Source organism: Xiphias gladius, chromosome 8 (genome assembly GCF_016859285.1).
Source record: "Xiphias gladius isolate SHS-SW01 ecotype Sanya breed wild chromosome 8, ASM1685928v1, whole genome shotgun sequence".
Lineage (NCBI taxonomy): Eukaryota > Metazoa > Chordata > Actinopteri > Istiophoriformes > Xiphiidae > Xiphias > Xiphias gladius.
In genome coordinates, this window is record NC_053407.1 from 26,978,009 (window position 1) to 27,005,633 (window position 27,625).

A 27,625-nucleotide genomic window follows, 5' to 3' on the forward strand; every position below is an offset into this window, starting at 1 on the left:
GTGAGCTGATGTTTTCCCGGAAAACAGTGCTGCAGGAAAGGTGAAGAGGTGGAGGGTTGATTAACTGAAGGTGCCGGGGGGGGGGTTTGTGGTGTCTAAGGTGATGGAGGTCCCCAATTATTTTCCTGGCTGCATTGAGAGGAGGAGGTCATGACCCGTGGCCTTCTCAGCAGACTGAGTGATGTGTAGCAGTTTGCCCTTGGCCTGGGCTGATGCATATCCGAACCTGGCAGTTGTGGATAAAGCGAACATGAAGTAAGTTATAACTGTTCAAGACTGGACTGTGATTGGTAGTGGACAGTAGATGTTCTTCAGCTGCAACATCAGCACAGGGGTAACGGGGTGGATAACTCGTAAAAGAAGGGTCATGGATTCAAGCTTCCTGATGACTGATCCATCCATCAGAAGTCATATGCCCACTATCATGTAGCATCAATTGTTTTATTCCAAATTGATATGTGCTGAAGCAAAGGGCCTGAAGCACTTTATTAGGAACACACCTGTACACCTGCTTATTAATGCAATTATTCAATCAGCCAGTCATGTGGCAGCAGTGCAATGTATAAAATCATGCAGATACAGGTCAGGAGCTTCAGTTAATGATCACACCAAACATCAGAATAAATGTGATCTCAGTGTCTTTGACCGTGGCGTGATTGTTGGTGCCAGACGGGCTGGTTTGAGCATTTCTGAAACTGCTGATCTCCTGGGTTTTTCACAGACAAACTCTACAGCAGTTCTGTGGACGGAAAAACACTTCATTGATGAGTGAGGTCAGAGGAGAATGGTCAGACCGGTTGGAGCTGACAGAAAGTTTACAGTAACTCAGTTTACCAGCCTTTACAGCTGTGGGAAGCAGAAAAGCATCTCAGAACACACAACACATCAAACCTTGAGGCGGATGAGCTACAACAGCAGAAGACCACGCCGGGTTCCGCCCCTGTCGGCCAGGGAACAGGAATCTGAGGCTGCAGTGGGAACAGGCTCACCACAACTGTTCAGCCTGAAACTGGAAAAACGCAGCCTGGTCTGATGAATCTGGATTTCTGCTGAGGCAGCAGATGGTAGGGTCAGAATTTTAGTATCAACAGCATGAATCCATGGACCAAACCTGCCTTGTGTCAACAGTCCAGGTTGCTGGTGGTGGTGTACCGGTGTGGGGAAAGTTTTCTCAATACACTTTGGGTCCCTTAATATCAATCAATCCTTGTTTGAATGCCACAGTCTATCTCAGTATTGCTGCTGTACACGTGCATCCGTTTGTGGCCACAATTTACCATCTTCTAATGGCTACTTCCAGCATGATAATGAACTATGTCACAAAGCAAAAGTCGTCTCAAACTGGTTTCGTGAAGATGAGAGAGTGTTCAGTGGACTTCAGTGGCCTCCCCACTCACCAGATCTGAATCCACTGGAACACCTTTTGGGACGTGGTACAACGGGTGATTGGCAGCATGAATGTGCAGCTGACAAATCTGCAGAAATTAGGTGATGCAATCACGTCCACATAGACCAGAATCTCAAAGGACTGTTTCCAACATCTTCCGGAATCAATACCACGAAGACCTGAGGCTGTTTTGAGAGCAAAGGGGGACTATACCCAGTATCAATACGGTGCACTTAATAAAATGCTTGGTGAGTGGAGGTGTGTGTGTTGTTAAGTCAGTCATCAAACTGAGATTCTATATTATATCATCAAATACAATAATGTTAATACAAATACACTTGTTGCAAAATTATTCAGTACATTCACATTTTATTGATAAAAGTGCAGTGATTTGCATTTGTTTCTTAATAAAACTGACACTAATTTCTAGAAGATTCCATAAACAAAGAAAATTGGATTGGATTGCAGTGTATTCTGATCTGCTTCCCTTTGAAGGATGAAAATTGAAAAAATTTATTCTGGTAACGCATAGAAGACTAGTACATGTTATATCCGTATACATTATACTTCTATTCATACAATAGGCTATAAACACATGACTATATGTATATTGCTGTAAAATACAACTTTGTATTTTTCCATATATAATGTCCTTCCTATTGTAGAGCAATTAAAACCATTCAAGTTTGCTATGACCAACTACAGTCACCTTTCTGTAACTAGTTTGCAACTAATCCCTTCCTAAAGATTAACCCATGTACAAACACTGAAAAGCAATGGAAGGCCTCTTTATAGTCACTTGACAATAAGCCAATTGTCAATTTAGGACTATCCAAAAAGTGAGTGAAATTTAATAGATGGGTCAAAAGGTTCAGAGTGTGTTCACCACACAGATCTGATGTTAAATGTCTCAGTACTATATGATCAAACTAAAGTATCATTTTTGAAAAACAATATAGGAATGTAACTAATACTGCAACATCTGGCTCTCCACAGCTAAATTCTGTTGAGGCAGATATACTGTATCCCATTAAAATCATTTAAAAAATCATAAAATCAAAAGTTAGGTCATTCAAAGGTGTATAATGCTCATTTTTAGGACTTATTTGCAAATCTTACAATGCATTTACCCCTATAACAACTTCAGCTCATATGATAAATATTAGCAAGGTTTTTTTTCTATACAATCTGAATTCATTATTGTTATCTATTGTTCACACTTCTTTATTAAGAATTTGCATATTCCTTTATTGGTTGAGAAACTGACTGTGCACTTACTTAATCGTGATTTAATGCCTTAATCTCCATTAATTTGGGCAGATAACCAATATCTTTTCCTGCACTGCAGATGTTAAATTGTGTGTCAATCAACGAAAGGAGGCGGCCTCGTTTGTTTCAGGACGCCTCTCATTGGATGATATGTGTCACTGGAAACGCCTTAAAAACGGATCTTCCGTGTGATTGGCCAGGATTGACATGGCAACAAAATACATAACCAATGCAAATTGTCGACTTTTCCGCCCCCATAAGACAGCAAGGTTTTGAGCTCTCTCCAAGCTAGCTAACGCAAACAAGCCAGGCGGCGAGCAGGATATTGATGTGTGTGTTTGTGCGGTCATCTTTCTGCTTTTAGCCCTCCTGGTATCCGTCGCAAAACTCGCCTTTCTTTTACAACTGTCTCATTTCTCCTTTGGTAGAAACACAAAAATATAAAACTGAAGTTGCTTTGGTAAAGGTAAGGCAGATTTTTCTCCCTTACAAAACCGCACCGGTTCGTCCAAAATGGCTTCTGTTAGCTAGCGAGCTAAGATACTAACGTCTAACAACAGCAGCTTGCTTAAGCTAACTATAGTATAATAGCTTGGGAGCCGGCAGATAGCCTAGCTTACGGATGGCTCAGCTGATTTACATTCAAGTAGAAAATGGCGTCGTCGCCTAGCTACTGTAACAAATATTTTTCCAGGAAAATAATGCAATAGTAATGCATCGTCTAACTGTCATTTAATATGACTAGTCATTGTATTCCATTGGCACGGGATTCGGGCCAGGGTCATTTCTAAACTGTCTTTAGATCCTTATGTCAAGCCTCAGCCATGATGGGATGGCGATATGAGCACAGTCGATTGGAAACGTTAATGGCTAACCACGCCGCCCTACCCTATTTCGCTGCATTATGGTGTAGCGGTAACGTTGGGAATGCAGGCTAGTCCTGTCATCGATCAGAGCAGCAAACAAACATAGGGCATCTCAGATCAGACAGCCATACTATTCCGGCTTTAATCGCAAACATTCCTCCTCACATCAGGTTACAGAATCGATTAAAACCCTTTCTGGAGACAGGGTAGAATAATGACACTGAGACGTGTTAAACGTTTTACCAGTGTCGTGACGTAGCTAACTTACTGATTTAGCAACCTAGCTGGTTTCTAAATGATCGCTAGCGGTGGCGTTAGCCGGTTAGCTGACGCACCTTTGCTTTGTTGCAGCCAGAGAAAAGACGGGCAGAGATTTCTACGTTCGGGTATTTGCTGTCATTGTGCCAAACAAGCGCACCAGGGCTCAACTAATACACTTTCAATTGGGTACCCTATCGTGTTCGTAATTTGTCACAGTAAGGGGGTCGCTATGATAATTCAAGTTTTCGTTGGGTGGTAGGCCTGTAACACAGACTTTGCTGTTGAACTGTTTATCAAGCTAAACCGTCCTGAGAAAACGTTGCATAACTCATAGTGCCCTATATAATGTCTGTTTAATAATGTTACAGCTAATTGTGCCATATCTCGTCTACGATTATGTCTTGTTTTTCCAAACCCCCGTGCAGTTACTAATTGCATTCCTTTTTCTCTTCCTCAGCACCGTTTTCCCCATCCCTTCCTATTATTCTTATTCTTTTGAGTATTCTTCATTGTCAAGCCGCCAAAGTGGAGAGTGTGATTGCAGAGGGGGGTGCTTCTCGTTTCAGGTAATAAACAAAAGCTTTTACAGGAAATGTGAACATGGAGATCCTTTTTTTTTTTTTTCCTTTCTTTCTTTCCATGGTTAGCCCACTGCTAGCAGTTTGGGCAAGAACTTCCGGCCTTTAGAACAAAGCAGGATGTGAGAGGGCTCAAAATGGCTGTCAGACACTTCTCTTTGTGAAACCTTTTAAAAAGGGGGGGTTGGGTAGACATATTGAACCTCTGGGAGCATTTCTGTCCTGTTGGTTGCATAGTGGTGATAGCAGCACACACCCAGTTGAGTGTATAGGGTCGAGGTTAACAGCATGTCTCTCAACCTGGATTGAGTCTTCAAATGTCTAAACTGAGGCCTCAAATGCCCTGGGATACTGTATGTTAATGTAAAAGTTGGTGGTTTTAAGGTTATAGCCTCAGTTGGTTGTGTTGATCATTAACAGGTTTTTAAAGAGTCTTGAATATAACGTCACAAGGCTTGGAGATGCCCTGAATAAACAATCAGTCCAAGTCACCAGCCAATATGTTGCATTGATTTTCAGATTCCTGCACTGTCATGAAAATTTGATTATTAGTAGACTGTGATGTCTGTGATCAAACAGAGCAGTCAGTATGAAGAATGACCTTTTCTGCTTTGCACTGCACCTGAAACCATGTAGGTCGTCCTAGCTTTTGCGCATCATATCATTTTTTTGGTCATTTAAGTTTTCTCCAATTTGTTGTCTTAAGATCATGACTGACAACTAATGGTTTTCATTACTATTACTATTATCTATTAGTTATCTTTGATAATTGAGATTAACAGTGCAAGCTTTTGAGGAAAGGTTAAGTAACACGAAGCTTTTGGCATTTGGCAGTGATGTAACCTGTGAGCATTAAATCTGTAAATCTTAAACCTAGGTTCATCAATAATTAGAAGTATCAAACAGAGGCCAGTAATAAATGCATAAACTTTTGCGGAGTCATGCCAAAAAAAACTCAAATTTGAGAAAACTGCCAACCTGTTGAAAAAGAAAACTTCAGCAGACTCAACTGCAACATTTTTTCAATACAGGATGGAAGTAGCAAAACTTGTGACACAAATGACGTAACCGAAAACCAATTGAATGCTAATCCAATAATGGATTTAATTGGTGAGCAATTACCTGAAGTAAACCAAAGAAGTCAACTATGAGACAGTGTGAAATGTGTAACAGTGCAACATGAAAGATGTACCCCTTGCTTCTATCTGTGGACGATGCGATTTGGCCAAACCATGGCTACATGTTCCAGCTTTGTTCCTCTCAGTTGACTGAATGGTGCATTAATACACATATCACCTTTAGATGTACTGTATTCTGCATTGCTCTTCATAAATGTTTGCATTGTCATTCTTGAAAATGCATTTCTGGTTCTCCAGCAGCTGATTGTGACAGTCACTTGAAACCACATCATGCAATGTTAATATATGAAATTTTTGGCCAAGTCAAGCCATTCCTAGTCAGTTTCTACTTTCAGATTCTTCTTTTTTTTTACTCTGTGCTTTTATTGTTTTTCAGGTAACTGATGAAGACCTTTGACCTTGTTTTTCGTGCAGTTATAAAAGACAAATAACTGCTTTAAATTCAGTGATCAAGCACAAGGATACACATTTCACTTTATAACACATCTGAAAGACAATTTAATTTTAATTACCGATTTTACTGTATTCTTGTAGATTATATTTTTTAGTTGTGCATTTTTGGGTTTTTAAAACTTACATTTATCTCACGTACAATTAATCTTTTTTGCTATGAGGTGAGGTTAAAGGTTCATTGCATCCTGTGTGGTGTTGCCTGTACCTAATGTGTTCCAATCTTTGTTTGCTCTTGCAGTGCTTCTTCGGGGGGAGGAGGTGGTAGGGGTGCACCTCAGCACTATCCCAAGACTGTCGGCAACAGGTTTGTCATATGGCATTTCTTTCTAGAGCATGTTTAATGTATAGTGATTTAATTAATCATAATATGGCACCAATGACTATTGTTAGTAGTTTCCTCCAGTGCAGAAAAAATAGACCTGACAACTTTGTTGATTAGAGGGCCCGAATTCCAGGAAACTCTGAATACCCAGAAGTCCTGTAACAGGAGTTAAGGCAAACTCAGATAGTGTGCGCATTTTTACCGACCTGGGCAGTCTGGGATCATTTTACAACAAATGATATAAAAAGAGGAAAGTGTTTAAATGCCTCACATTGGCAACAGGGCACTCACGCTTGAGTGAAACATACAACAAATATTGTTTTGACTGCTGGTGAGAGAATTATCTACACTCAACACCTGTATTTCAAGTAAATAAGATGAGGCATAAAGGATGTTCTTCTCTTATTCTGGCCCTGCTGTGAGTTGGACTGCTAAGATAGACGGTGTAGTGCAGTATGAGTGTAAGCTATTAGGTTTTATGCAACAGTAAGCTAAGTAGCACGGGCATTTGTGTATTTTTCTGCGTCAACCACAATATCATCAGACTGTACGGCAATCTCTTTCTCTGTACTTCTGCAGCGAGTTCCTGGGGAAAACCCCAGGGCAAAGCGTTCAGAGATGGGTTCCTTCACGAAGCACTAGACGAGATGTCAACTCCAGCAACGAAAAAGAGCGACATGATGCAATCTTCAGGAAAGTGAGGGGGTAAGGTTCAAGGCCAAATGGAAATTTGAAGAGTTAATAATCCATCCCCAAGCACAAAAAACAGCTTTTTGCTACCTCCTCCTTGACCCTTTATCCGGTCTTACCCAGTAATAGTGTGCAAGAATTTTGATCTCTTGTGGCCCATTTCAGTTGTGTGCAGAGTCCAATTCTTACAAAATGTACAAAACCCATTGCATCAATAGATTAGTGTGGTTTGGCTTGTAAAAATGTATTCAGGCCAGTAGAGCTCTTCTGAAGAAAAATGCCAAATGTAAATGTTTGAACAATAATCTTGAAAGTTGGAACAGTATCTTGGACAAAGGATATAGGACTTGGGGTCAGGTTGATTTTCAAGAAAATCCCTAACCACTGTCAGAAAATCAAATTTCAGTTTCCCCTAAATGCCCTTTTGTCTTCAGCTGAAGCTATCAAAGAGCAGATCAAGTTAATCACTAACATCTTGCATGATTTTCTGCTACTCCAGTATTGTTGGTACTTCATGTGCAGATAATGTTGTAAGTCCAGTAGGGACGGAGTGTTGAATTGCCTAGTTCTGCAGTCATTAAGATGGCATGTGCTTTGCTAAAGGCACTTGAGCCCTGTTACCCTTTGTGTCAGGTGATGTTGACAAGTACAAAAGATGAAGAAATGAATGTTTCCCTCAGGAATGTAGGTTTGCTGGTGGCCACCACAGGAAGCAGATGTTTGACTCTGCAGTCTGAGCTCTGAGCAGTTGAGTAACCTAATTTACATGTTTAGTTATGTACAATAATTGAGCCAGATTTAGACCAGAGTTGTGCTGAAAAAGGTAAAATCCCAAAGGATTTCTGATCATTTCCTGGGAACTATTTCTCCTCTTGCTGAAATGCTTTTCTAAATACATAGTCAGAAAATCAAGATATCTAATATTAACTCACAAACTGACTGACACACTCATTGGCAGAATGCTATGCTCTCAGTTGGTACAAAGCCAGTAAAGAATAAGAAGGCTGATGTGTATGAACTTGGGGGGGAAAAAAAACTGTGAATTTATAAATAATAATTAATTAGTTTTGTTGTAGTCAGTCATAGCAAAACGAATGATGCAAACGATGAAGTGTGAACGAGTGTTTAGGCAGTGAAGCATTACGAATTGATTTGATGGCTAACTAAGATGTAATGCAGAATAAAACAATAATTTAGTGGGTTTGACTTAACATTAACTTTAAACAAGTAGTGAGTTCAAGTCTTGCTACCTAGTGTCATCAATACACTTGTGATATTGGTACAGTGTCCCTGAATAAACCTGCATTTTTAATGGGTCTGAATAGGTCAGCCTTGGTCTCCGTACTGATCAGCTTGGAGATTTGACTGCTCAGAAGATTGCTATATGATCAGTATTATCGAGTTAGTTAAACATTTATTTTGACCTTTTATAGTCCCCTTTCTAAATGTCTGATAAATGTGTGTATGTGAGTGAGTGAATACATTAAATTAAGTTAAATTAAATTAAATTAAATAGAATAAAATAGGAAAATAAATAAATGGAGCACAGAATTTTTTTTTTTTTTGCAATTTTGTCACTTTGCCAGCAGGTTCATAGAATCTCCAGACTAAGCATTCAAGTCACCACTTTTAAAATACTGAAAGTCAATTCTGTTTGACGGACATGATTGTTTTGATTGTTTGGTTTTGGTAGTGCTTTATATAGAACTAAAGCCTCCAACCTGGTTGAACTCTGATGTCTGAGGATTAGTTGTGAAAACAGCCCGGTGCTAGTAGATCAAATGCAGATTGAACAAGTGTCAACACCAGGATTTATTTGAGCAAGTGGTATAATGTGGTGTATGTCTACAAATTCAGTGAGCCTTGGGGTAAAAGGAGGTGCTGCCATTTTACAGCAAACTTAGTAAAGAGTCATGCCAACATCTGGATCTTGCAGTCGTACTGACTTCCTATTCTTGCTGCCTCTCCCTTCCCTGCTTGTTTTTATTTCTCTAGCATACTCAACAAACTCACGCCTGAGAAGTTTGACAAGCTATGCCTTGAGCTCCTGAACGTGGGCGTAGATTCAAAACTCGTCCTTAAAGGAATCATCTTGCTGGTAAGCGTACGTTTCTATTCTTTTAGTACTCTGCTAAATGGAAATGTATTCATCGATACTTGGCAGGCTGCTCTGAGTGACTCATACTCATACACTGCATGTTTTAATGACCAGAGTGGTCCCTCTCAGATTTCTCCCTTCTCTCTCTCTCTCTCTCTGTGGTTCAGATTGTAGACAAAGCCCTAGAAGAGCCGAAGTATAGCTCGCTCTATGCTCAGCTATGTCTGCGCTTGGCAGAGGACGCACCAAACTTTGATGGCCCTTCATCTGAGATCCAAACATCCCAAAAGCAGAGCACAGTAAGTGTGGCTGTTCATAATCTTCTGGACAGTTAAATACTCTTTTAAACCTCTAGTCATAATAATAATAAAGCCATCAGCCCCACGCTACTCCTGATAAAAGCTAATGGGATTGTTCTTAAGGATTTTTTTTTTTTTTTTTTTCAACACCCCTGTGTAACTTAGAAAATGCTTGTAATGCATTTTGTTTTTATGGGAACACTTTGCTTTGATATTGTTTGTTGTACTTGAGCTAACCAATGGATGTTTTGTTGCTGTTGTAGACCTTCAGAAGACTGCTGATTTCCAAGCTTCAAGATGAATTTGAAAACCGCACCAGAAATGTTGAAAGTAAGTCCCCATCTTTGTGCATCTTGTAAGACACGCAGTAGCCTATTTCACCACGGTCTGTTCACTAACTGCATTTCCTCCTTTTTTTTTTTTTTTAACCCCAGTCTATGACAAACATGACAACCCTCTTACTTCTGAGGAGGAGGAGCAGCGTGCCATTGCCAAGATCAAAATGCTTGGCAACATTAAATTCATCGGGGAACTTGGCAAACTCGACCTCATCCACGAATCTATCCTTCATAAGTGCATCAAAACAGTACGTCCCCCCTTTATTTTTTTGTGCGTGTTTGAAAGTCACATCCTTTTGATCATGTTTGAACTCGCTGTTTCTCATTTGTTAGACTGTACAAGATGGCATAGGTTAGAATCGATAGAAATACTGCACACCTCCATGAAAACGGTGTAGAAAACCCTGCTTTCCTTCTCTCCTTAATCTTTACTGAAGCTTCTGGAAAAGAAGAAGAGAGTCCAGCTCAAGGATATGGGGGAGGATCTGGAGTGCCTCTGTCAGATAATGAGAACAGTGGGGCCGAGACTCGACCATGAGAAAGCAAAGGTAACAGCTCCAGCCTTTCATGGCTCTCATAAATTACAGCCATCTGGAGAGTCTGTGTATGGCTTGAGGTAGTAATACCAAGGGGTCTGTGGATCATGGGGGCATTTCTTGCAAAAACTATTGCATAAACTACCTGAACCAGTTACTCTTTCTGTTGTTGTTTGAAGCAACACCCTAAAAACTTTAAAGAATTTACAATTTATATAAAAATATCAGGTTGGTAAACAAGAACCAGTTATTTTACATTTTGGGTTTAGCTGCTAAGTATTAAATTATTATTTTTATTTGTATTTATTTTTTGTACTCTGCTACTACTGCTTCGGTCGACTGTGTCATTTCAGGCCCGGGCTTAGCTCAACATCTTGGTGGACACAGCTTCACCTAATGCCCCAGTTGGCTCACAGCCATTGCTAACATAAATCCTGCTGTCATGCTGTATGTAAAAGCTCAGCTATTTCTCACTTCCACCCTTTCTCCAGTCTTTAATGGATCAGTACTTTGGCCGTATGCGATCCTTAATGAACAACAAGGAGTTGCCCGCTAGGATCCGCTTCCTGCTGCAAGATACAGTGGAACTGCGAGAAAACAACTGGGTCCCCCGCAAGGCTTTCATTGACAACGGACCAAAGACGATTAACCAGATCCGTCAGGATGCAGTGAAAGTGAGTCCAGCAAAATTATGGTGCTCATTGTTTAGATTGCCGACATTTTGGGATGAATAACAGTTAATGTGTAAAATCGGAAGCTGAGGTTAAGGCATGCATGTGTTAAAAGGCTTCATGAATAAACGTATCACATTACAATCCTATCTCACCAACAAAGAACCGATCTGCCAAACTCCCTACTGTGAGGAGTGTGAGTCAGCAGGACATTTTCCCGACAAAGTATGCGCAGGATGTAATTAGGTTTGTGGTTTGATAACCACCATTTAGTTTATTCTTGAGTTAATGTTAGAAATTCAAGTTGGGTTCTTGGTTAGACTTTTAATCATGTTGTTGGACAGTTTAATGACACCAGCTGTGTTGTGTGTGTGTGTGTGTGTGTGTGTGTGTGTGTGTGTGTGTGTGTGTGTGTGTGTGTGTGTGTGTGTGTGTGTGTGTGTGTGTGTGTGTGTGTTCCTGTAGGATTTGGGTGTTTTCATCCCAGCACCCATGTCTCAGGGGATGAGGATGGACTTCTTCCTGGAAAGCCCCTTCATGCCGAACAGAATGAAACTGGACAGGGAGACTCTTGGGGGATTGGCCGACATGTTTGGACAGATGCCAGGTATGGGCTTGGTTCACTGGGGTCTTGTGTAGCCACATCTGCTTGTTTTAATATTCACTTTCATGTTTTTATCCTTACTGGCATTATAAATCTCTTTAAAATGTTTAATTTACCTTGAGAAAAAAACACATTTCACCTTGCGTTGACCATTTAATGAACTACTCTCGTGTTCCTTCTGCTTGGACTCACTATTCTGTGTACTAACATGATCTGTGTACTTTGTTTTCTCAGGCAGTGGGATTGGAACTGGCCCGGGGGTTATTCAGGATAGGTACTCGCCCACGATGGGACGCCATCGCACCAACCCGCTCTTCAATGGCCACGGTGGCCACATCGCCCCTCAACCACAGTCACAGTTCGACATGGGGTCCAAGTCTTTTGTTAAGTCCAACCAGGTAAACTTGCTAACAGTGCAAATGTAATATTAGTCAGGCTAACAGTGAATGATGTGTATCTACAAATCCTGAGGTCAAGAGTGTAAAAAAAAGTGATATTTTATGCTAATGTGACTTACGACAGGTGCAGAACCAGCATTTCCTCAACCAGAACCAGAACCACATGGCCCAGCAGCAGGTCCAGTCTAAGGATATGCCTCCACGATTCAGCAAGAAAGGACAGCTCAATGCTGATGAGGTATTTAGAATTAGTTGTAACTGGGTTGCAGGATATGGACAAACAAATCATAGCAGTTATTTTGACATGTACTGAACAGTATATAAAAGTTTTATGTTGACATTTTAATGAAGTGAGAACATCACAACACACCAAGCCAGATCTTTTACAGTTCAGACACTGCACAGGATATAATTACACACTAGCATTATTTGCTGTTTCGTGCAGTTCAAGTGCCAGTGTTGAGTCTTCATGCCCACTGATTATAGAAAGACGCGTTATTCTGAGGAATACAACCTGCTACCAGTCTTTCTTCTACCTTTTACTCCATCTTTCCTCTCCTCTATCTGTCCTCCACTCACTCTTCTCTATAAACTGGTTGCTGGTCCGCTGACTGCGATTATGAGATATGAGGGCATGGATCTAGCTAATATGCAGATTTTTAATTTTATAAAGATGGTGACTAATCCTATTGCATGCTCTGTGTTCATCATGCCTCATGGTCCCACAGATCAGCCTCAGGCCTGCTCAGTCATTCCTCCTCAACAAGAACCAGGTACCCAAGCTCCAGCCTCAGATCCCCACCATGATGCCTCCCAGCACTCAGCCCCCACGCACTCAAACCCCCCCTCTGGGACAGGTAAGAGACGATCCTTTCTCACAGTTTACCACAGGGTTAGTGTAAGTGACTTAAATATAGTTGAGAGGGTAGAGCGCAATTAAAACATATAAATTGGGGAAAAAGAAAATGTAGAGTTTCAGAGAAAAACTACGAGGTTAAAATGTAGTGATTTGTTGGTGTAACTGTATCTGTGTAATAATCACATGCGCTTTGGCCTCAGCCTCCGCAGCTTGGCCTGAAGACTAACCCTCCGCCCATCCAAGAGAAACCTCAGAAGACAAACAAGAAACCACCTCCTGCCAGGGAGGAACTGCTCAAGATGACAGTACGCACAACCATTAAGTTGATGGGGTTTTTTTTGTTTTTGTTTTTTTTTTAAATCTGTAACCACACTTGAAAGGTACACAAAGGATGTATAATTGCGCAGTAGAAGCATCCAAGGATAAACTATCAGTAGATTGCCACAACATACTTCTGTTTAACACTAATTGGTATGACCACATAACAAATCATATAGATAGTGGATAAAGCATGGCTAAATACAGGGCTTCCTTTGTAGCTTGCCTGACAAGCTGTTTACATATGTCGTTTTCTACGACATTTAAGTACATTTATTGTGAGTAGTCAAGGTAAGCAGTTTACTGTAGTTCTTCAGATATCCTGCGTACTACCAGAGAGACATTTGGGACAGAAAAACATAAACCGACTAGACCTAGGTCTTCAGGATAGGCTTGAAGCACAAAGGAGTTTTCTTGTTCGATGCTTGGTGCTCAGAGTGGCCACAGCTCATTTCTGTGCACTCGCCTCCTCTCTCTAGGAGGCAATCATGACCGAGTACTTGAACAGTAAGAACCTGACCGAAGCTGTGTGCGGCGTGAGAGAGATGAAGGCTCCCAAGCATTTCCTGCCAGAGATGCTCAGTAAGATCATCGTGTGTTCCCTGGACCGTCCCGATGAGGACAAGGAGCATGCCAGCACTCTGATCCACATGCTCCGCACCGAGGGCCTCATCACTGGAGAGAACTTCATGCAGGTGTGCAGATCCAGCATTCGTGTAATATGGAAAATAAATGTCAAAATCTATCTACATACATGTACTGAACAGTGCATGTCTGTAGATTGACAACAGTTACAGCAAGCAAGTTAAAATGTACAGGAAATAATGATACTGATGGGTTATATCCCAGAAAAAAGAAGGAACAAAACCATCTCACCACTTAATTCTGACATTTTCAAAATTATTATGAATTAGCCACAAAGGTTGCTGTTAATTATTGAAGACACATTTTACACTGAGCCCAGAAGGGGGCTACATCGTTATTCATGCTCTGACATTTCCTCCCATTCCTGCAGGCTTTCCTCAACGTCCTGGACCAGTGCCCTAAGATCGAGGGCGACGTGCCCCTGGTGAAGTCCTACCTGGCCCAGTTTGCGGCCCGGGCCATCATCGCAGAGCTGGTGAGCGTGGCGGAGCTCGCTCACCCCCTGGAGAACGGCACCCACTTCCCCCTCTTCCTGCTCTGCCTGCAACAGACAGCCAAGCTGAAGGACCGGGAGTGGCTCACCGACCTCTTCCAGCAGAGCAAGGTCAACATGCAGAAGATGCTCCCAGGTATGCTGCCCCCCCCCTTCCCTTTCCTGTTGAAAATGCTCCTGCCTTCACATCAGCTCCCATTCTCCTTTTTAACTGATGTCCCATAAGTTTAACTTTAAAGAACGATTAAGGGTTACATCAGCAACACAAACACCCCACTGAGCAGTCCCTTGTCAACATTGTGGCCCCCCCCCTCTGAATAACTGACTGCTTGGCAGAAATCGACCAGAACAAGGACCGCATGCTGGAGATCCTGGAGGGGAAGGGCCTGAGCTTCCTGTTCCCGCTGCTGAAGCTGGAGAAGGAGCTGCTGAAGCAGATAAAGGCAGACCCCTCTCCACAGTCCATCTACAAGTGGATTAAAGACAACATCTCTCCCAAGCTTCACACTGATAAAGGCTTTGTCAACATCCTCATGACCAGGTAAATATACCCCCCGATATTGTTAATTTGATGAACACTGAGGCTCAAACAGTGCATCAGTCCTCCAGTAAGTTTATCTTAAGTTCAACATTTAATAAATTTTATTTTTCTAAGATACTTTTTTAAATTTCAGATTTCTCGCCATATTCAACAAACAGCTCAACTCAACTAAGATATATTCAGTATAGCTGTATAAAACAGAAGAGCAGAAAATCCTAATAGTGGAAAAGCTCGAAGCGGCAAATATTCCACATTTTTCCTTGAGAAATGATTGATTATCAAAACAGTTGCTAATTAATTTTCTGATGTTCAATTAATGGATTAATCGCTGCCACTCTGGCAAAGATTAGGCCTATTAGGCTTTTCTGTTGTTTGCACACAGAGGTAAGAAGGGAAGAGGCTGAATTCCTGTAGTGTAACTAACCAGTGTCCTCTGATCTTTTCCCAGTTTCCTCCAGTACATCTCCCAGGAGCTTTGCATGGCGGAGGGCGACGAGCAGCTAGCGGCCCCCTCCAAAGAGCAGCTGGAGCAGGAGAAAACGCTGCTGCTGGCCTTCAAGCCCGTCATGCAGAAGTTCCTGCACGACCATACCGAGCTGCAGGTCAGCGCCCTCTACGCCCTGCAGGTGCACTGCAACGCCAGCGGGTTCCCTAAAGGTACAGTACGCCAGTGTCCTGGGACAGTCTGCAAGAGCTAGACCAAAAAATCGGCCAGTCCGACATCAGATTATTGCAAACACATGGGTTATGCTGTACAGTTTGGAAACAGTGTCTTCATTGCATTGTTTGTCCAACACAGCATTACCAAGTTTTATGTTTTAACAACAGAATTTCCTGCTCCTTAAATATTTTGGTTATATGTTAGTTTTTGTTTTTTTAACTTAAATAGAATTGGTCTCAAAATTCCAGTATTTGTTGGGCTAGCCTGTCTATGGTTAAAACTATAGCAGCACTGGCTAAAACAATGATTTGGATGCATTATCATATGTTGCTTGTAGAACAAGGTCACGTGTGTTTTTGTTTTTGTTTTAAACCTTCCTTTAATGCCTTTTAAATTGTGTGCACTAAGGCATGCTGCTGCGCTACTTTGTCAACTTCTACGACATGGAGATCATTGAAGAAGAAGCCTTCCTTGCATGGAAAGAAGACATTACCCAAGAATTCCCTGGAAAAGGAAAAGCTTTATTCCAGGTACGGTAATCCCATCACAGTGGGTTTTAGTTACGTGTGTGTGTGTGTGTGTGTGTGTGATTTTTTTTTTTCTCTTGGTATCTGCGCTAGAGAGAAAGAAATTGCACTTCAATTTAGTTTAGTGTGTGTGACTGAGCATCAAAAACTGCCATGGATTTCCGCAGGTTTTCACCTCGTTTTTTTTCCCCCCCGTCAGGTAAACCAGTGGCTCACCTGGCTGGAGACGGCGGAGGAGGAGGAGTCTGAGGACGAAGCAGATTGAGAAACCAAGCAGAAGCATCATGGTGTAGAAGATCACCCTTACTTTATTATTACACTCGCCTTTCCTTTATTAAACTCAGTGCTTAATTTAACCACTACCACATGGCACTCAGCTGCTTCTGCAAATATAAACCGAAAGCTTGTACCTGTAGGGCCTCATGTGTTACCACCCGCACTGTGACGATAGGCTGAGAAGCATCGTTTGATCTGTTGCCTAATGGATGTTTGATTTTTGGATCTGTGTCCTGATCAGCTATGTGAAGTCTGGAGTGGCTCAACCATGTGTTGTTTTGGTTTTTTTTCCTTTTTTTTCCCCTTTTTTTCCTTTTTGCTCTGACTGTGTAAGGTTTGTAACTTTTTTCTTTTTTTTTTTTTCACTGAATTGCTTGTTTTTCATTTCCATTCGATTTTCACTGATTTGAACCTTCCCCGAAAGGAAACTGCTTTATTCAAGAATTTTCAGGATTCCCCCAAAATAAGTCAGATTATTGGTGATCTTCACTAATGCTAGTTACAAGTATAAGAGAAGTTGACACAAGGTCTTGGGAATGATCTGCTCTGGGTTCTTCTTCTGTAAGGGTCCAGCCTGGATTCCCTTTCATCACAGACACACACAGACACGGTGATGCTTAAACACAGCAGAGGGGATTTAAAATCACCAGACAGGCCGCAGAGGGATTCCACATAGTGAAAATCCTCAACAATAGGCAACATACTGCCGTTGTTTCTGAAAGTATGATTAATGGCAAAGGGCCCACTGAAGTGAGAGTGAAGCATAAGCTGACGAAACATTTCATAATGAATTAAGGTGCGTGTTTAGTCAACCTATGCTTACTAAAAACCTGTTGGTTTTTTTGTTTGTTTTTTTTCAAATAAAAGTGCTCTTCATAGTCACTGATGAGCATTTTTTTTTTTTTTTTTTTTTTTTTTGATTGTTTCTCCCTCAACGGGAGATTCCCCCCTTTATCTGTCCCTCCCTGTCGTCTTATTACATGAGTGGTTGCAGTACTTATCCTCCAAATGTTACAATATTTAAAAAAAAAAAACAAACTGTAATCATCGGTGTGCCGCCGTAACGTTTCAAAGTTGCCTGTGTTTCTACCTCTTAGATGGGCTTTTGTTTGTTTTTTGTTTTTTCTTTCTTTTTTGTGCTGGGATAATGAAATCTACTAAGAAGAGCCTAGAGCCCAAGCAGATGCTGAAGTATTTGATTTAGTCCTGGCCTAATTGCACAATAAATTAATTGAAGCAGACTTTTCGTATGAAGCTTCACGTGGTTTACAAGTATTAATATTTAAGAACAAAAGAAAAGGCTTGTTTTTATTAATTCGAGAGCCCAGCGTCCTCTCTGAGAAATGTACCTGTTAAAAGGTCGGGATTGAGACTTCCACCTTGCCCAGAGTTTGGAGTGACTTTATTTTCGAATGCCCAGTATGGAAAATGAAACAAGTGAATTTTTTAGTGTTTTTCTTAAATTGGCAAACTAAAAGAGAACCTTTTTTAGATAAGTTGTAGAAGACCTCCCCCACACACCTCAACTACAATAAGTCCAACAGCTAAAAATAAACATACAACAAAACATCAAGTTTTACCCAAGAAATCGTGCTCACAAGCCATGTATATGTATAAGGCAATGGATTTGGATCATATTGTAAGGTATTCATAATTATTGTGCACCTCTATTGCTTTAATGTCAATAAAGTCCAGTACATGAGCACCAAAAGTATTTTTCACTTTTATTTACACCGTCTTTCGTTACATAGCCGAACTCCGCATCAAAACGCCTCACGCCTTTTATCTGAGATAACCCTAGTCTGAGTCCTCATCCGCTGGTCCACTGAAGCACCTCGGCTAGAGTAGTCTACAGTGATTACTGTTCACTCCTGGTCCGTGGGGATCCAGAAGTAATCCACCACCTTCCTGCTTCTGCGTGGAGGGGCAGAGTCGGGTCGCTCCCCTCCGAAGGCGGGCAGCTCATCAAAGTGACTCGGACCCGGATCCCTCCCCGTGTGTGGGGCTGAGACCCTGAACATGGTCCTGAGAAAAATACAATTCACAAATAAGTTGAACTCAAGATGCGACAAACCTGTTTTGGGAGAAAGGGGGGGGACCCACTTAGAATTGCCTTCAAATTGACCTGTCATCCCCAAACTTGTTGTTGGAATTATGATCCTCTTTTTCCCGTTGTCATACTGCTATATTTCGTTACCTTAGCCCACCAGGGGCCATGCTGTTCTTTCCGTGTTTCTGTCTTTTTAGCGCAGTAGTATGAGTAGTTGCAGTAGAATCTGTCAAGAGGTCTGCTAAAAACCGCAGTGTTTGAGGCCCCCTGGTGGCCACAGGACCCACAGAAGCTGCTGCCTCGAGCCTTTCTTTACCTGGATGAATTCCTCTCGGGCTCCTCTCGACTGGACTCGGGAGTGGAGATGTACACAGGGTCTCCCTCCTGAACAAGAACACATTACATGAGACAGAATTTGACTGTCAGATTGAAAGCTTTTTTTTTTCTTCTTCTTCAGGAGCTTAGACACTGATCAGTCTCTGGACCAATTCAAGATATGTCTTTTATTTCTTTTCCACATCAGCATACCTTTTTAGATTACTTTGGGAACTCAAATGTAGACTCATCTCACCGTAAAATTTCTTGGGGTGCCGTCTTGATTTTTAAGAATTTTAACCCTCTGGTCGCTCTCTGTCATGCAGAGGAAATAGCTCTTGATGTTGGCTTGACACTGTTGGGGGGGGAAACGTAACATTTGCATTAAACATCTACTCAACAACAGACCCAGAGATAAATTTTGTCCATTCTGTGCTGACCGCGCTTGAATTTTTCCAAGCTTGATGCTGTTGTTTCAATGAAAGCATGTCATACACCGTTGTGGGACATTCATTGCAAACAGACGACTTTTAAACTTTTCACTTTTTTTTTTTTTTTTCCCTCACTGCCTTGTTCTGCCTCAGAGCCCTCTGGTCCTCCTGAGCTCTGAACCTGTCGGCTAACTCCTGGTGCTTCTCCCTCCAGCTGAGGCACTCGGCCGTTCGCTCCTGCCTCTCCGTCTCAGCCAGACGCCTCTCTGCCTCGGCCTCCCGCTGAGCCTGATTGGCCCTTTTGCTCTCCTCCTCAGACGCTACGGCTCTGTGCCTCGAATTCCTCTCGCTGTGAACAAAACACTTACACTTATTTTTGCAGCCAGAGAAATCATTCCAATTCCACGTCCACAACAAACTCATACATATTTTTTGGCTGTTACATTTTAGGGCTCCCTTTTTCCAATTCCTGTTTCGCGGAGAACTTTGATGCAAACTGGTTTTGTGTTTTTAAAGCGTTTTATACTGTATGTCTGGACGACACTTGCCTGAAATGGAAATGAAAATCAGTCCTTTGGAGTTCATACACATACAAAAACACGTAAATTATCAGAAAGTAAACCAAAGTCCTTTGGTGCACCCCTGTCACCCGTTCGTAAATCTCTACCAACTGAGCACATCTGGATTCAGGAATTTCCCATGTCAAAATGAAGATGAAGAAGTGTGATTTTGAGTTAATGTAGCCTTTTAAAAACCACCATATGCCTTGTGAAACTTGCCTGAGCATCAAACACCCCTCTGACTTTTATCGTCGTTTCTTTTTGTTTCTACAGCTTTTTTCCTCGGGTGAATCATTTTAATGCTTCTTACTGCTTCTTCATTTCCCTCGTCTCCTCTGCTTTCCTTTCAGCTCCCCCATCCTCCGGGCCAGCTGTCATTGCTCTTCTGCTTTCCCATATAGAGTATACACCATGTAACACCGGAAGACTTCTGACAGCAGTGCTGTACCCGGTCTAACATGATATCTCAGCTGAGCTCACACACCACTGGCTGACTTTGCTCAAAGAGCCGTTACGTGACACATGTCCTTATCGTTACGCCAATTGTGGAGCTTGTGCGACGACTGCACCTCAAGGATGCCTTCGTCGTTGGAGCAGAAATGTTTTTCAGTTACAGCAGTTTTTCAGTTGTGTTTACAGTGCGGTTCCTACGAGGAATCTTTATCAAACAAAGGCCGAGACGTTAACTCTGCGTATTCCTGATATTTTTCCTCTTGTCCAATTTAATTTTTAGCACTGTCATCTGACGTTCTCCTAATGTTGCACTTTATGTTCCCAGCTATACACTCAGCAGGAGAAAAGGTGTCCTTTTTTGGTGATTGAAAAATTGGGTCTTAAACAGAGCTCTAGTATTTATACAGTTAACGTATGACGCAGCACTGGGTGGTCCAAAATGTTAGCAAAAGTTGTAGTTCAACCAAACTGTCCAAAAGAGACCGATTGTTGTTATGATTTCTCCTAGGGCAGACTTTCCGTACAGTAATATATGATTTGCTGTTTTGTGTTGATTCATTGCCTCCTAAAGGCAGACGGGGTTCACAGCTACGATCAGTTTTGAAATTCAACCATACTGTAGTGGGAGTGGGAGACGCTGTGTACCAAAAACATCGCTCCTCTTGCCTCCTAGACATTGTCCCAACGTCCCTCCTTAATGACGTATTCGGGGCGATTGGCCCCATAGCCGACTGTCAGTTGTATACAGTTCACACTGTTCAGACCGTGCGCCTGATTAGTTTCAAAAAAGCCATTATCCAGTAATTTTAATGGTTTTAAATGATCGTCTAATCCAAACAGATGCAGCTAACAATTTATAGTGATGCAGCTTTAATGTAACAGCAGGATTTCACACTATGGATCATGATTAACATAATTTTTTGCTCTTTTTTTGTAAAGCACTTTGTAACACCGTAAGAAAGGTGAAACGTACATTTTGTTAGGTTATTATTATTACTCACTACTCTTCATTTTTTTTTAGACTTTAACACTGAATAGTTTTAGGTGGCTATCGACTTTTTTCCCAGGTATATGCTGTACAGGTCTCACACGCCCTGCTGAAATTTGGCGTACACCAGGGCTCTATCCTTGGTCCTCTCCACTTTTCTTCCTAGAGCACATCTTTACCCTCTGCAGTGTACGTAGTCACTTAAAGGGTATTTCATACCATTGTTATGCAGACGGGACACAGTTGTATCTTTCTTTCTGTATCTCCACACTACTAACGGGAATTCTGGCTCTTCTTAGTGAGCCAGATCGTTATATTGAACGTTGCAAATTAGCGTTTCGCTACAAACACCAAACGTAGTGCATCTGGTTGTTGTGTATAAATGTATTACAATTCTAATGCTACTGTGTCCACTATGTCCATATCAAATAAAATCAGGTAATAAAATACTGATAAACTATCCAAAACGAAAACCATTTAGTGCTCTGTAGACCGTCAGAAAACAAAAATTTGAAAAATACAGCGGATCCATAATATCTCAGACAGAGGGGAAGGGATATTCTCTCATGTTGCAGTTCTTGTGTATGTTCTAAAAAAAAATGTAAAACCTTGCCTGGTGCTGCTTTAATGTCTCAAAATTTGCTTCGGTTGCACAGCCAGGTGCTGACGAAATGCACTCGCCTCTCTTTAATTTGGACGTTTTCTTGTGTGACTTGTCTCAGCTTGTGTCGGAGTTCGTCCCTGTCTCCCCCCAGGCTCCTGTTCTCCTGCAGCAAGGCCTGTTTCTCCGCAGACACCCGGTCCAACTTCAGCTTGGTCTCAAAAGAGCTCTTCTCTGTTTGCGCCAGTAAAAGCTGTAGATCCGTGTGCTGCGAAAAAAGAAAAGGCGGATGCCAAGTTAATCAGTCGATTCAGTCCACCGATAATGTCAGCGTCTGCTGTTTTCAAAGGACAAGGATGGCATTATTTCACATAGTAAACAGATCCAATGAAAGGATCTAAACCAACAGTGTGTTAGTCAGTCTCTCAGTACTTTCTGGTTTCCCTACCCTGTCTGTGGCTCTCCACATTCAGCGTATTCGTCCCTACTGAAGATGTTAATCTTAAAATAAAAGGGGGGAAGATATAGTTTCAAAATGGGCAAAGTCCTGAAACAGCTGGATACCGTAGTTTTTAGGAAAGCTTTACTACTAATACTGCTCTTTACTTACATCAGGCTTCGGATACACAGACAATACTTCCTGGTACCCTGAGCCAGGTCTGGCTTTTTATGAAGGTAAGTCTCTAAATAAGCCTGTAATATCCACAGTGTTATAGATATAATGTAGTTTGTTTCAATACAGATTTACAGTATAATTGATCAAAACTGCATTTAACCAGAATTAATTCCAGTTCGACAAGATCCCCCAGAGCATTACAATTGTCATTGATAATAGAGTAACTGTAGACTTTTATTTTAGGGGAAGTTCTATACTACTACTACTTTATACCACATGCATGCTCTGCTTGCAGTTGCTAAATTGGCACCTAACCCTCCATGCCTCTTTGTCCTGCAACTACTGTATCATTTGCGCGTTAAAAAAAACAAAAAAAAAACAACAACTACTGAAATTTGGGATGAAGTTTCACTGCGTGTAACATCGCACCCCGATGGAGTCACGATGGAGTGTCCAAGGTGTGTATACGTTACATGTTGTACTACGGTTACACTAACTGCTGCCTGTAATTATCTCTGTTCCGTCGCTGACAAGTAGTTTATAGGTGAGCGTGCAGATCAGCTGACAGCATCTGTGCCGTGCTTGTGTGTGTGTGTGTGTGTGTGTGTGTGTGCCTCTTTCTTCAGCTGCTGGAGCTCCTCACTCAGGCGGCTCCTGTCAGCCTCAGCTGCCTCTCTGTCCCGCTGACACCCGAGGGCCCGGGCCTCGGCCAGGGCCCTGCTCTTCTCCGCCTCCGCCCTGGACTCCTCCGCCCCGTCCGCAGCCCGGGAACACAACGTGGCCCTCTGCTGGCTCTGATACAGCTTCTGCTTCAGCTGATGGGGGTCAGAGAGAGAGAGAGAGAGAGGTGGGTTTACGCTGTATTGACTTGGTCAGGAAACAGAAGAAGCCTGCCTTTGTCTGTAGGTGTAATACAACTCCAACCACTCAGCTGAAGAACAAGGGTCAGCAATACTGGATATAGGCTAATGGATGGAACACCTTCCTACATTCATGTAAGAACACTGCATCATATCAGACTACACATAACCCCAGAATCTATATCTCATGATGTTGTTCTTTCTGGTATTAAAGGGACACTCCACCGGTTTTAGTCTGTGTCCGTGTCTCAAACTGTGGGTGTGGATTTGGCAAGACACTGGGGCTGAGCGCTGGAAAAGACGCTGTGGGGTTGCATTATGGGAAATGTAGGATCCAGTGTTTTTGGAGCTTGAGTCATGTAGACCAAAAGTCAGGATATCTTGGCCTCCTCTGCATCGTATTTGCGGCCTTGAATTTTTGATCTTGATGCTGCAAGTCTCCCGAATTAAAGGGAAGTGCAATATTAAATCACCGGAGTGCCCCTTTAAAGATTGATATTAATAAAGTCCTGTGACAAAATTCTCCCCACTTATTAAACATTTTCTCAGTGAATCCACCTCTAAAACAAATGCCAGAGTACTCATCTAACTACCAGGTGTTCATGCCACTAAAGGTCATTCCTCTGATTTTCCACGTGTGCGTGTAGAGATTTTGAAAGCAGCAACAGCATCACCAAAATGCCGTCCACGGTGCGGATCGCAAAGCGCGACGAAAGGCCAATTGAATCCGCCAGTGTTGCTCGGCCTCATATCTGTAACGTCACACTGCCGAAGTGTCAAATGATCATGCTCAAGTACTGCAGTCGAGAAGGTTGCTAGCTGCTGCCTTGCTACCTCGGCCGTGTTTTTCTGGTCGCCAAGAAGATGTTGCTACTTGCCCTCACGTTTTATAGCAAGAAGAAAGGTAAGAGCCGATCGTAACATTTCATCAACAGCGGGGAGAAAAAAAAAAAAAAAAAGACCTGTACCCTCAATGACATTCAGAAAATGCTGTGACATTTCAGAATAAGATTTAACACAACACAGATATTTCATGTTCTTGACACGATTGTGTTGTATGAAATGTCGTCTTTCTGAAATGCTATTTCTGCTTTTTCTTTTTTCGTTTCGTAAATATCAGTGTTTTCTTTTGCATCCCGCAGACTCTCTAAATATGTTTTTGAGCTGTAAAAACAGAACATTGTCTGAGGTTTCCATGAGCAGTTCATAACATTCAAAGTGCTGTGAGGACAGAGGACGAACCTTTTTCTTCAAATTGGTGGGTGGTTGAGTTAGGAGGTCTACACTTTCTTTTTATTAGCGCTCAGAGGAGGCCCGATGTGCTCTTTGAAAATGTGTCCAATGCTTTAGCGTACCTCTTTGACTTGAGCCTGCAGCTCCTGGTTCAGGTTCCTGAGGTTCCTCATGGTCAGCTCATTCTCCGTCCGCATCATGATCCGCTCCATGTGGATCTCATTTGATAAGTGCTTGTTTTCTTTCTTCAGATCCTCGCATTCCTGAGGAAAGTCTGCGTACGTTATCTCTGGCATGCGATGGAAGGAAAACTCCAGAGACTCTTTCCGAGGGATACAAACTCATTAAAATGATGGATTACACAAAATTAACCCAAGGATTCCCGATGACGACCTTTCTTGGGACATAAAGCATGACTTCTCTGCATGCGCAGTGCTTTGAAGCAGAACCGATTTGTAACATTAAATAGTTCAGACCTCAGGAAACTGACTGTTGCCAGGAAGAAAGTCCTCATTTCGGCCATCAGTGATCATTTTTTTCACATTTATCACAGCAAATTGTACATTTTGATTCTTAGCGCCCACTCTCACCGTCACTTTTACCATTTTGATTAATACTTAAACTCTAAAACTCCCTCAACTAAGCTGAAGAGTTCACTCTTGACCTTGGAAACAACAGTTTAAGTCATTTAGGTAGCTGAGAAAATAATCCCACCACTAGGTCCATTTAGTAGGTGTTCTGAACTTTCGATTCTGTCGAATGATCTTCATCAAACAAATGGAGTTGTCATGGAATTGGATGTGTTCAAATTTCCATTTTCTTCTCACCGCTTTAAGGACATCTACAATTCCACGACAACTGGGCAAACTCCATTCGGTGAAGAAGATCATTTTTTATGATAGAAAGCTCCAGAATAGCTACCAAATGGACTTTGTGGTGAGATTTTGTCCTCAACTTCCCGAACGACCTCAGTGACTTAACATCTTGTTACTTGCAAGGCATTGTATGGAACTGACATGCAGCTCGCTCGTAAACCCACTCTCCGACATTTAGCAGGCTGCAGATTCTCCGCGAGGAGGAGCCCGTAGCCTGCAGGCAGCTTTCCTTCCCATTCGGCGTAGCAGTGAGGACAGTGGTGTGTGTCAGCCGACACACGTGCGCTTTCCGTCGAATGAGATACTCCACAGAAATATGACAAGAAGTGACCGCAAACGTCGCTCGGCCTGACGGTGTTACTTCAGTTCCATTTTTCCTCTCCGGGTTGGCAGGACATTCGTAAAGCGCAGAGTTTTTAATCATTCGCAGATGTTTTATATCGAGTTTTCAAGTTTAGAAACAGCAAAGAAACTGGTCACGCAGACCCACCCGCCACACATTAACACCGGCACAGCCTCCAGCCATCCCACACTTACGTACACGCATAACGCTGTCGTAAAATCATACTTATCATTGAGGATTTGTCCTAAAGGATTGAGAGTTTTTTTAGATTTTTGTAGATACGACTCTAAAATGCCCTATGAGGATACAAGAGTTTGTTTTTCCTCCAGGTGCTCATGAAAGCCAACTAAATCTCTTTGGATGCATGAAAAGCTACGGGGCCTGATCCAGCATACTTCCACACTCATCCTTCTCCCCCCTTACCTTCCTCTTTCTGACCAGCTCTCCTTGCAGGTGGTTGATCTGGAGGAAGGAGCCGGTGGAGTTGACGGCGCTCACCGGCCTGACCGCCCGCACGGGCCTCCTGGTCGGCCTGGAGAGACCTTTGACCTCCTCTGTAGCACCGTTCCCGAACCGGCCCTGTCTGTTGACGTTACTGCTGCTCATGGAGAAAGACGTATACAAGCCGTCGTCCAACGAGGACTTCCCGGCCGTCTGCAGGTCTGCGTGGGATCTGGCTCTGAGTGACATTTCAAAGCCAGACCGAGGCAGTTTACTTCCCTGTTACGGTGCCGATGCTCTGGGAGGAGATGGGGCTCCCGGTCTGCGGTCAGAACGTAGGCCAGCAACTCGAATGAAGTTCTCAGTTTCATGTTGAGCTCACGGGTTGGGTCCTTTCACCAACTGATCATCATTCATTATTCATTAGGTAACACGATAGGACAAAACCTGCGCGGCACGGAGGCAAACAGTCTCGGTGTTTTGGCATGAGGACACCTTTTGTCTCTGTTGACTTTTCTTATTTTCAGAGGTGGGGACAAAAGACAGAGCAGCGGGGGCGAAGAGGGCCCAGGTAGGGTCAGCTGTTAACGGAAAGTCTTTGGAAGCGGCTCTGGAAAAACGAGATTTCTTTTGTTGTGCCTTAATGATAAAATTTGGCATCAGTAGCAGTTGTTTCTAGTCCAGATAAAAGACACAGGCAACGCGTGAAGAACATTTCTTTGCTATTCCTGCGTCGGTATTTGTCGGAGACATGACACGGAGAACCACAGGTCACGTCCTTTCTTTTAACCATGACCACAATCTACTCCCTCAACTTGGTTCAGTAGTTTTTGTGCTTAATCCTAACCGCGTGTCAACCATAGCCGCGGCAGATCAGAAACGGATCAAGTGAATCAGTTTTGTAATGGTTACATGTGACGCTTTTGGCAGGAACTTGCAAATAACGTCACCCTGTCAATAGAAGCACCAGATCGGAGAATGCTCGTGCTGGGTTGTTTTGTTTTTTTAAGGCCTCCAGCTGATCCGCGCCCAGACCACCACGTAACCTGGCGTACAGGACGGCTTTCAGGCATCCATGTTAGTATGGAGCGAGGCGTTCCTCAAGAGTATTCCTCCGTAGTACTTAACGATAGACGTCATTAAATGAATATGTATTTCTTTAAAAATTTGTCCCGAAAAAGAGAAACGGCAAAAACAGACACTTAGGAGGAGTAAATTATTTAACAAGTCTGTCTCAGGGAAGAAGAAAAAAAAAAACAAAGCAGTGTGTGTAATTGGCTTTGGATCAGTGGCCTCGGGAAAACTGTTTGAATTACAGTCCCCTGTCGTCCCCGAGGACGATTTTCTGCATTGATGCAGCGTGAAGGAAATCGTTACACTGTTATCGCTGAATTATGCTTTCCCTCTCCCCATGGGTGAAGTGAGACTTAACACTCGTCTTGACCGGGGAAGCGTGACCAATTAGCTGCTCCTCCGGATCTTATCTGTGCCACAGTACTGTACGCCTTTCAGCCCAGCCCCTGGTCGTCCATGCCGGAGGCCTCCGTCGTTCGCACGATATCCACCGAGTCATGAAAGTAGGACATGTTGAGCTCTCTCGCCTTCTGCACCAGCGAGCGTCAGAACATCC

At 42.5% G+C, this 27,625-nt stretch overlaps 1 protein-coding gene and 1 non-coding gene across 2 annotated transcripts; both read left to right on the forward strand.

The window, feature by feature from the left end:
* The first annotated feature begins 901 nt into the window (after nt 1–901).
* eif4g2b (eukaryotic translation initiation factor 4, gamma 2b) lies at nt 902–17,088 on the forward strand. Its single transcript, XM_040132307.1, has 22 exons — nt 902–1,027; nt 3,849–3,969; nt 4,241–4,349; nt 6,192–6,257; nt 6,855–6,980; nt 8,961–9,063; nt 9,231–9,362; nt 9,626–9,692; nt 9,797–9,948; nt 10,138–10,248; nt 10,728–10,910; nt 11,373–11,514; nt 11,746–11,909; nt 12,034–12,147; nt 12,638–12,766; nt 12,969–13,073; nt 13,566–13,781; nt 14,102–14,360; nt 14,561–14,765; nt 15,214–15,422; nt 15,835–15,956; nt 16,153–17,088. Exons 1-22 carry the CDS (start codon nt 902–904, stop codon nt 16,216–16,218), a joined length of 3,027 nt encoding a protein of 1,008 aa, XP_039988241.1. The 3' UTR covers nt 16,219–17,088.
* LOC120793861 lies at nt 12,379–12,545 on the forward strand. Its single transcript, XR_005708056.1, has one exon. It is a non-coding gene; the product is annotated as a small nucleolar RNA SNORD97 (small nucleolar RNA).
* Nucleotides 17,089–27,625: the final 10,537 nt, after the last annotated feature.

Bases quoted from the DNA above. Each gene is read 5' to 3' on its own strand.
- eif4g2b (XM_040132307.1), top strand. From the start codon at position 902: ATGAGCTACAACAGCAGAAGACCACGCCGGGTTCCGCCCCTGTCGGCC. The intron at 4,350-6,191 runs GTAATAAACAAA...TTGCTCTTGCAG, and splicing joins GGGGGTGCTTCTCGTTTCAG to TGCTTCTTCGGGGGGAGGAG. The intron at 11,910-12,033 runs GTAAACTTGCTA...GACTTACGACAG, and splicing joins CTTTTGTTAAGTCCAACCAG to GTGCAGAACCAGCATTTCCT.